Source organism: Sinocyclocheilus grahami, unplaced genomic scaffold, assembly GCF_001515645.1.
Source record: "Sinocyclocheilus grahami isolate Dianchi unplaced genomic scaffold, SAMN03320097.WGS_v1.1 scaffold350.1, whole genome shotgun sequence".
Taxonomy (NCBI): domain Eukaryota; kingdom Metazoa; phylum Chordata; class Actinopteri; order Cypriniformes; family Cyprinidae; genus Sinocyclocheilus; species Sinocyclocheilus grahami.
In genome coordinates this window covers 1,391,975-1,403,014 of record NW_015505529.1, presented here as the reverse complement: position 1 = coordinate 1,403,014, position 11,040 = coordinate 1,391,975, and the positions used below count along the sequence as shown (strand labels likewise).

The window sequence follows — 11,040 nt, the reverse complement described above, 5'->3', positions numbered from 1 at the left end:
GGGGGGGGTATATAATCAGTCTCAGGCCCTCTTAAAGAGAAGGCATGGGCGAAAGGGTGGGAGTTAAACTAAGGACTAAAAAATTAAAGAACAAAAATCTGTCAGCTAGGAGGGGATGGGGGTGGGGAAAGGGCCGATTCCTGGGATTGCTCCACCCCATTGTCCCCCATCCGACCACCTTGCCCACCTGCTGGGAACTGCAGCGCGGCAGCATGCCAGGTTGAAATGCCATTCACTGCTGTCCAGAAAATGCACAAAAACAAAACAAAAACAAAAAAAAAATCAACCAATAAAAATCCCGAATTTAAGGATTAAACCCATATTTACATTTTACACATTTTTCTTTTTCAAATTTTCCACTTTGAAAGGAATTCTTTCCATTTTTTTTAATACTGAGATTTTTCCCACAACGAATGTGGCTGATTTCTGTCGATATTCGTGCCCTCCATCTTTCTCTGTATCTTCCCCATCCCCCACTCTTTTTCTCTCCTTTTTTCATACTCCCTGTTTTTAGCCCACCTTCTGCGGATTGGTGGCCCTCACACCCTGCTCGTATGTGATTCGCTGGCTGATAAGATATTGGGCTGCCTGTGTGGCGGCTGGTGATCCGGTAATGGTAACTTTACGGTTTCTGGTGCCAGGAACAAACTCTCCCTTTTTGGAGATCTGAATGCGGGCTCCCGTCAGTTCTTGGTACTCCACAAGCGTTTTGCCTCCCTTCCCCAAAATGGCACCCACCAAGTTCTCCGGCACCGCAATCTCCACCACATCTTTGTGACCCTCGGTCAGCTTCTCGGTGGCCAGCAGGGAGCTCGCCATCAGTGGGGAAGCGGCGCTCAGGTAGCCATTGGTGGCTCCGGTGGCGGCGGCGAGCGATCCTAGCGTGAAGCCTCCCAGGCTGGTCGCCGGGTGGCCGGAGCTGGTGGATGCGTCGCTGGCGTAGGAGGCTAGCAGGTTGGCGGCCGCGGCTGCGGCGGGGTTGGCGCTTGCGGCCACAGCGGCGAGGACTCCTGAGGCAGCCGCAGGGTTGAGACCTAGGCCCAGGGAGTTGGTATTGTATCCGTAGCTGGCTAACGTGTTCAGCGCGGATGTGATAGTCAGCAGGTCGTTTCCTGAGAAGCTGGACATGGTGGTGGGGAAAGCGCCCACTCCAGCCAGACTGGCCTGCCCTAGGAGACTGGAGGCCGTGGCTGCCGCCGCAGCCGCAGCAGCCGGCATCACCTCTGCCGAGTTGGCGTATGGGGAACCGGTGGGGTTGGAGTTGGCCACAGGGCCGGAGATGTTGGAGTAGCTGATGTTCAGACAGCTGCTGCTCTGTGGGTCCTCCTGGATCTTCTGCACAATGATCTCCACAGCCTTGCGGTTCTGCTCAGGCTCCCCGCTGATGGTGACAACGCGCTCCTGCAGGTTGATGCCTTCAGGTTTCTGTGAGAGCTGGACCCAAGCGCCGGACTGCTCCATGACGGCCTTCACCGTGGCGCCACCCTTGCCGATGATCAGCCCTGCCGTGCTGTTGGGCACTATGAGCTTGGCCTGAAGAGAACATAAGCAGAGAGGCCGGTGTCAGTTAATGAGTCACTCTCCAGCACTCTTGTGCTAGTTAAGCATGCACCATTTTTTTTTCAGTTTTGGGATTTACAAGTAGGAAGAATGTTTTTTATCCACTGGGAGCCCATTAGTGGCAACACAACCAGTGTCTTTGAACACAAACAACTATTTTTGCGGCAACTACACCCATATGTATTGTTAACCAAAGCCTGGACTTTTCACAGCAATTACTTTGTTTCAAGTTGCCTTTTTATCAATTAAACCACAAATCAAGTTACATCTAACGGATGAGTTTAATCTAGTAATTTAGCAGCACAGCAGCGTAGTGTTCTCAGAGAGTAAGTTTTAGACAATGTCTGTGAAAAACAATTTCCTCATTGATGGAGGGAAGAAAAGTGTAAACAGTGGTTACCATGGTTTCTTCCCTAACTTAGAAAGGCTTGCTCCTCTGATCAAGCAGTGACTCATGCTGGTACTTTTTACCAAATCTTCATACAGAACATACTGATCTTGTTAAAATGTTGCAAAAAGCACTGTTACTAGATGTGTTCATTAAGGTTTCTTTCCTAAAAGTATTTGAATTTGTTTCTATGTAAACGGTTTACATATCATGTTCTATGTATGAAACTGTATTTGGTGCTGTAACTGATCACCATTTTGAGCTTAAAAAATATTAAAATAACATAAAAGGATTAGATGCATTTTGTTTCTAGAATTTTCTAGATTTTTTCCAGATTGTATCACATTAGGTCGACTGTAAAATATTAACAACAACAAAATATTAAAAAAATTTGTTTATCTCAGTGTTGGAATTAACTAAACAATTAAAAAGATTTTTTACATTTTAAACTAATTTAAATACAGCTTAGATAAAATATACATATTAGATACACTTAAAATTAAAAATGTTGCCTTGGCAATTAATTAAACATGTTTAAGTTGAAGTGCTACAATTACTAAAAATAAAAATGTAATTAAAAATACTATAATAGTGTATAAATAATACTAAAATGACACTGGTTTATCTGAGATACAAAACACAATGAAGTAGGGTAAACGTACCTATTAAGCTCACCAAAATCTACATTGAGACATTTTTAGTGCACAAGATATTGGTTTCAGTACAAAAAGTTATGTTAAAATAAAATATTAATCTCTCACACAAAAATATTTAATTATATTTTAAATGACAAATGCATTTCAATTAAGATATACATAATTAAATGGAAAAAGTCCGGCTGTGATTAATGGGTACATGTTTGTACCCTTTAAGCACACCCCTGTTCCCATTAAGCTCACATCATGTTTTATTAAAAATTCCTGTTTATTTTAAACAACCTTTTTAAAGAATAATTGGAAAAAAAAAATGTTTAATGTACAAAGTCAATCACAAAAAACAGAACACAAAAATCAAGCAACAAAGCACTCAATTTGATCAGTTATATATTCATAATGAAATGTCATTTAAGCACATTGCAACATCTAGACTAGTCCATGTTCAGCTAAGTAACACAAATTCAAAACTCAAATGAAACAAACCAATAAAACATTTCATTCATGGGGATGAACACAGAAACTATCCTCATTATGAAGCCTCTTATTAAATGGATGTCAACCTATCTATAGTCTCTTAAGGCTGGAATACACTACATGATTTTTGCCTTGATTTTCCACAGATTTACAATCTGGAGAAGTTTACAGTAGTTGCCAAAGGTCAAAGCCAGTCTGCAGATTTGAGTTGACAATCCATAGAAAATAAATTAACTTAACTTAAAGTGACAACCATCACTTAATATTTAAAGTCTGTTTATGAAGTATTTACATAGATGTTCAATGTGGAAGAGCTTAAAGAGAGCACACTGAGCATAATTGGAGCAGCAACCATTTTTAATACATTTGAGGTAATATTTATTAAAATGACAAGATTTTGCAAAATAAATAGTCTAGGTCATGTATTAAGTTCATACATATTTTAATATGAACAACTATTATTAACAATATGTATGAAATTATACTTTTTCTTATTGATGTCACACTGAAGCTATGTGATTTTAATAGTAGTGAACCCTTTAAGCTCACTTTAAAATAATATGAAATCTTTAAAAATTACAGCACTGTAAAACCACAGACCAGCAATAAACTGTCAGTTTATAATATTATGGATATAAAAGTACAAGCCAGTAATGCCTGTGAAGTAATATATTAGCGTAGCACACAATCTTATACAGCTAGTCAGCTAACTGTGTTCTGTAGCATCTGCGCCATGTTGCTAAAACTATCTTTTGGATCTAACTGTAATTATTTCCCACATCTAAATTCCAGGATATAATCTGAAAAAGTCTAAATGTTAATCTCTTAATTTTACAATAAGTAGTGAAACTTACCCAAAATAAAGGCTTAAATAGCTATAAAAAAGGGCACATTTAAGAAGCTACTCTTTTGGTGAAAGTTTTTTGACAGACTTTCAGACTGACTGACTATATCAAAACAAACATGAGACAGGAAGCAGAAAACAAAAAATATGATTAAAATGATATTCTTATAAAAATTACAAGAGGGGAAAACTGCAGATAGCTCTTACTTTTTCCTTGAAAATGCACGCTTCAAACAGAACAGTCAATGAAGACGAAGAAGAGAATGATGTGTAGCTCCCGGCGCCGATTTATACTGGAGTCGCACCGGTAGTGACGTCATGGCTGTCGCCGGCCAACGAGTTGGTGTTTTTTCAATGTATGCTTCAGACACGGGTCACGACGAGGCGTTCCCCATAGCGACCCCTAGAGGACGCAGTTCGAAGTTCCCATGAAAGGGAACTGCAGCACTGATGAGCCCAGAAAATGATGCATTAGAAGATAAATATAAAGATACTTGTGTGTTTTGTTCTTGTACTTCCTGAGCTGTGAATCACTAGGTAAATAGAGGCACCTCCTGAAAAGCATCGACTCCCAGGGGTCAGTGTTTCCATGGAAACTCAACTCCAGCATTCAAGTGGGACTGAAAGGGAGTCGGAATGATGCATAGCAACCAACCAGCCAACCACCCTCCCACCCCCCACCTTATATGCTTGCAACCATTCACTTAAAACCACCAGCTACTTGTGCCATAATACCGCATGTGCGCACATGTTTAAGAAAACATCACACACTTTTTGAATTTCGTCCGTGTAACTTGACATATTCGCTTATTAATTGAACCAACAAATTAGCACTTGATCTCTTCGATCATTGCTGGATACATCTACGCACCATAGCATTGTGAGAAAACAAAATATGCGGTGTGGTGTTCACTTTGACAGTTAATTACTCTGTATAATGAAAAGCTCCAGCCCTCCGAGAGCACTTTGACAATGCTGGATTCAGAATATTTGCACTGTCAAAATGACAGATAGAGAGATGAGAATGGTAAAAAGGGGAGACGAGAGGAGCGAGGATGTGTGTGTCTGTGGGGGCGTGTGCTTGTATGTGTGTGTGTGTGTATGAACAAAGCAAAGGGGAGACTAGAGGAAAGCAGAGTGAGTGAGAGAGGTTGGGGAGGGGGTGGTGATCGGCTCAGCCTTTACGTTTGTTTCTTTTGTGAGCTCTTTCATTCTTTTCACTCTTTGCCTCAAGGTCTGCTGAAGCTCGCTGCCCACAGACATGTCTTTACAGAGGCTGTTTAGCCTTGCCACTGTAGCTCGAACTCTCATTCAGCTGAGCCGAATTAGCATAGAAATGAAAAACTGCCGACAGGAAATTTCATGGACTCCTACATTCACCTTTTATCTTGCTAGAATAAACAGAACCTTGAATAAGGAATGTTTTGAGCAAAATAATTGTAATCGCGATTAGTGTTTAATGCAATGGAAAGCAGATTGTTTTTGGCACCAGAGACATACTGTGATTGATCTGTACATATGCAGTGCAGTCCAAAGGTCTGAGACCTCCAGTGAAAATGCTTCTATTTTGCCAAATTATCTATTAGCAGATTAGACTTGTGACCTTTTGTTCAAAGGAGTTCACAAATTGATTAGTGACCTCAAAATCCGAATCTAACATTTTTTATTTCATTTAATTCTATTCCTTTTTTTTTTTTTTTTTTTTCATATCCTAAAAATTTTTTCAGGCTTCAATTGAATTAGATTTTAATGTGCTCTCAAACTTTTGGATTCCACTGTATGGACAACATATATTAAGACGGAGCTCATAGAAGTATTACAATTTAATAGTAAATTGTAGGGATACATTTAAATCATTTCACTATTAGTAACTTCCTGATTCAGATTTTGACTCCAAATCTTCATGTAGACCTTTAATTAAATGCACTGTATGCACACTAATAATTCCTTTTTTTTATTTATTAATAATTATTTAAAATAAAAAAACATGGTCACCTGGCTGATATAATGCCAATATTTATACGCTATTGTCCAAAAGTTTGGGGATGGCAAGATTTTTTTGTTTTATTTTTTTGAAAATAGTCTCTTATACTCACCAAGACTGCATTTATTTGATCAAAAATACAGTCATATTGTGAAATATTATTACAATTTAAAATAAATGTTTTCCATTTTAATTTAATTTTCATGTTTTAAAATGTAATTTATTCCTGTGATGGTAAAACTCACCAAAAAAATGTTTTTACTGACCTCATACTTTTGGATGGTAGTGTATAAATCGGTAGTTAATATATAGACAGTAGTCAATATATCTATATATATATATATATCTGAAGGTAGTCAATATATCTGTCTATTAGTGCTGTCAAATCTATTAAACCTGATTAATCGCATCCAAAATAAAAGTTTATGTTTACATAATACATGTTTGTGTACTGTGTATATTTGTATACATGTATATATTTAAGAAATATATGTAAGATATATTTATATTTATGTACAATTTAAATCATATATAAATATGAATATATATATATATATATATATATATATATATACACACAGTACACACACATGTATACACAAACTTGTATCCACACACATGTATACAAATTATGTATACACAAACTTTTATTTTGGATTTGACAGCACTACTGTCTATCCAAAAATATTATCAACAACACTCTTACATTTACATAGACAATTGTTTTCAAAATAACTATTAGCATAATTAAATGACATTTGTTGCTACTTATAGCAGATCCAGCTCTTCCACCTTTTTCTTTATGATGCCATCATTTTTGATGATGGGATTTGGCAGGAAAAGCGCTGATTGAAATGAGGTTGTTGGGAAGGAATCGAGCAGCGTCGACACATATGCAGGTTAATTTCACTGAATGCATGCAAGTGCTGAGCTAGAGGAGGTGGATGCCTGCTACATCTATCTATAAAAGAGTGAACGGAAGAGGGAGGCCGAGGCAGAGAAATAAAGAGTGCAAGACGGAGAGAGAGACGCCTGCTGCCGCTGCGCCACCAGTCATCTGGGACTAGAAGCCTTTGATGAATTGTCGGGAGGATGCTGCAGGGGGTTGTGGGTAATGGGCAATGAAAGATTGGTCAGCCATGAAGGACATGTATGTACTACTTATGTAGACGGTGTTACTTTGTTCTATTACTGCTACAAAAAAATAGAAAATAATGAGAGCAGCATCTGAGACTAGCAAGAAATTAATCAAAGGATACGGTCTCGTTCTGTGTGGGTTTTTGCTGAACGGGCAGATGAGGCCCCAGGAGTCTTTGTATCCGGCTGCGCGTTATAAAAACCGCTCCGCCGCTGAAAAAAACAATTCAAACTTCCTCTAAACTCTTTCTACTGTGCCAGCAAAATGCACCCAGTCCTGAAGATGGCAGGGGTCTCAAACGATGTGACCCCTGGCGCATCCCACCCGAGCAACTGTTCCCCCCTCCCAACCTCTGTCCCCGGAACAGTGCCTGACTCTAGAACCGTAGCTGTTTGCACTTTGAAGTCTTAAGCGCTTGCCTTTAGGTTAATCGCCTGTCTCCTGATCCTAGGCTTAGCCGCCCATCTCTGTACAGCATCTGCCTGTGTGCTCTGGCTGCTGGCATTGACAAAAAAAAAAAAAGACTCCACACGAGTTAAAAATAACACCCTGTCCTCCTCCTCCTCCTCCTCCTCACCTTGGTCTTATGACTGTCGTGAAAGGTTGTTGTTTGCTAGCGAGGGTCCTGTACAAGTGGTCGACTCTAAATTTTCACTCCCTATAATTCTTTCTGTCAGGCTCACGCGCAGCAAGCAAGCTTGTGATACTGTATGGCTAATTTTCACTGCCGTTTTATATTTTGAGCACAAGAGCAGAATGCAACAAGCTACTCATTTCACCTGTACACTGTAAAAATAGATTTTCGACATTGTAAATAAAAGATTATTAGAGTATGTTTTAGAAGAAATTACTATTTCAGTCTTTATACTTCAAAATTTCACATTTCAATGTTACTTGCTGATTCTTTGTGAAATTTACTAGCAATTTCTGAGTAGGGTGGTAAAAAGGATATATTTGGAGACATATCAAAACAATTAACATGCATTTATGAGTGCAAAAGACACAAGTTTCCTTTATAAATAAACAAACAATTTTAGCCCTCAGCTGTCTAGACTGCATTAAATAACCCTAAGTGAAATCACAAGGGGTGACGCACCCAAAAATAGTCTGTCCTGTAATGGCCGAGCTCATAGTAACCTAAAATAGGGTCCTCAATCTCCCCAAAATCCAGTGTGCTGACCTCTCCAATAGAACATATTCATATTTTAAGTCTCAGATTGACATTAATTTAAATAAACATCTAGAATGTGACACACATTCTGAGATTTTAAATGGATAGTTTACAAAAAAAAGTAAGTACTGTCATCATTTACTCACCCTCATGTCATTCCAAACCTGTATGAACAAATGAAGATGTGTTTTTTGTCTATCCAATTGAAGTCAATGGGGTCCAGTGTTGTTTGGGACCTCACTGACTTACATTGTATGGATAAAAACACTTTTCTTCATAAACATTCTATAAAAAAAACTTTTGTGTTCCACAGAAGAAAAGTCATTGCATGAAATGAAGATGAGTAAATGATTATCCCTAATAAATGAAAATGAAAATAAATGAAAATTATCCCTATAAGTTCATATACCAGTAAGTTGCATGATTAAAGATCTTTAAATGTTGATATCTACATAAAATAAACTTGCATCAGAAAATATCCATCTCAACATTATCATTTGAACTGCTAGACTTGACATCCCAGATCTCGCCAGAACCCAAACGCAGAGCAACACCAAACGAAGTATGCGCCTTACAGATGCATATTTAATAAAGATCTAATTTATTATTGATTTTTTTGCCATTTCAGACAGCTCAAGTCCTGCATCCATCAAAGAATGTTACAACTCGTATCTCCAGGGGTCCGGCTCAGGATTAGAGATGCGCGAGCTTCGGATAGAGTACATCCTCTCACACATAGACAATATGAGATCACCACAGTCCAATATCAATGGGGCGACCTGCTTTTAAGGTAGGTGTGACACTCGCTGCGAGACTTGATATAGACATGTCAATTCTTCTGAAATAGCCAATATAATCCCTGATAATAATGCTCATCGTTCAGACTTATTAATATCCTCTTGTATCATCCATTGGACATGCTATTTCAGGGCTTTATGTTGCATATAGAGTGAAAACAATATTTACACCTCTTAATTTTACATCTCTTTTGACAATTGTTATCACATTTCATGGTTATAAAATAAAGTTTTAAAATTATAATTCACAGAAAACTGAAAAAGTCAGAATTTTTTATAGTAAATATATATTTGGAATGGAATTTAGTGCAATTTGTAAGTGCAATAACTATAAAATAGTTTTGAAATTATAAAGAGCAATTGCAAGACAAACATTTTAAAAGAGGCACAACACTAGAAGAAAAATTTGGTTGCATTTTACTTAAAGCCTTTATGTATAATGCATTATAAAGGATTATTATTAAATGGTGTAATGCATTATAATTATTCCTATTGTGCATTGTAATACATTATATCTTGTCATAAATAATTGTAACTGAATTTAAAATACATAGTGTAACAATGAATTGATTAAGTGTTATAATATATTAACTAGGGTTACAATTATTAATGAAATTGTACAATTAAAGTGCATTACAAGGCATAATTAAATTAAAACTACTTTTATAATGCATTATACATAAAAGCTTTAAGTAAAGTGTTACCAAAAATGTAAATTTTCCGCTTGTTTCATTAATAATAATTTTTAGAAACCATTTTATTGACATTACACTCACAAAAAGCCATTTCTAGCTAATTCAATATTTTATAAATTAATAAAAGTATTTAATTAGATAAATATATATATTAAATAAAATAGTTTATAAATTAATGGAAAAAATTTACTCATTCTAAACATTTGAAACATGACTTCTCAGGGCCTGGAAACCACAATTCCCTGATATTTCCATATTTTCCACGACCCTGTAAAAATCACAAGATAGTGAATGAAAGATCTACACATGCTTTCCACAAATACGTTGTGACTGTAAAAACAAACAACCAACAGAGTCTGCAAATACTAAAGACACAACACAGATGGCATCTGTCCTTTCTTTCACCCAAAAGAGATTTGATGCCCGCCATTAGAGGATGTACTTCCTTGTCCAACATCCAATGTTGTGTAAGACTCTCCCTCTCCATTGGCTCTTCTGGAAATGAGATCGATACTCCGTGGAGAGACAGTGACCTTTTTCCTGGCCGGCTGATGGATTTGAAGGTTAAAAAAGGCATAAAATATTTTAGCCAGTCACCATCCCTCTAGAGAGCAGAGCGGGGAGTAGAGAGAAGGGAAGGGAAGGCTGGGCTACTGGGTGAGAAGGTTTTTTCAATTTTAGACATTATAGCAATTTTCCTGATGTCGCTTTTAATTTAGGAGACAAGCAGAGAACACAGCAGTGTTTCGCTTGGCTGTCTATGTGTGTGTGCGGGCGTAGTGCTCCAATGAGAACTTTTATTAGATTCACGATGCAGGATAATTAAATAGGCTGGCTTTGGTGGTGTCGTGAAGGGAAAGGATGGTTGGAAACAACACAGCCACTTAAGGCAATCCCACTGATCAATATAATAGAAGCAAAGCTGTGGGTTATTATGGAAAAGCCAGTGATGCATGGAGAAATTCATTCTTTTCTCTGTGATGCTGAAAAATAGAGATTACAGAGAAATTGTTCCACTTTTCAAAGTCATGAGCGAAGCAGGAGGAACCGATAATGGTGTTCCAGTGCCAATGTTCATACATACTAGGGCTGGGCGATATAGCTAAAAAATATATCAACGATATATGTTTCATATCGTTTGGTATCGATAATTATTGAAATTTTTTTTTAACCTTTTTTAAAACTAAAAAAACTTTTTAAAATTTTTGTTTTAATTTAACCACTGTATTTTTAATTTGCCCACTTTACTAAGACAAACAACAAATATATATATACTGTATATATATATATATATATATATATATATATATATATATATAATTTTTTTTTTTTT

At 37.3% G+C, this 11,040-nt stretch overlaps 1 protein-coding gene across 1 annotated transcript in view; it reads right to left on the bottom strand.

Annotated features, from left to right (window-relative positions):
• Positions 1–6: 6 nt before the first annotated feature.
• LOC107548550 (RNA-binding protein Nova-1-like) overlaps positions 7–11,040 on the bottom strand; it is a 59,301-nt gene continuing 48,267 nt past the window's right edge. The window contains exon 7 of the mRNA XM_016229268.1: positions 7–1,533. Coding sequence (XP_016084754.1) covers positions 511–1,533 — 1,023 coding nt within the window. The 3' untranslated portion in view covers positions 7–510. The remainder of the gene's footprint in view (positions 1,534–11,040) is intronic.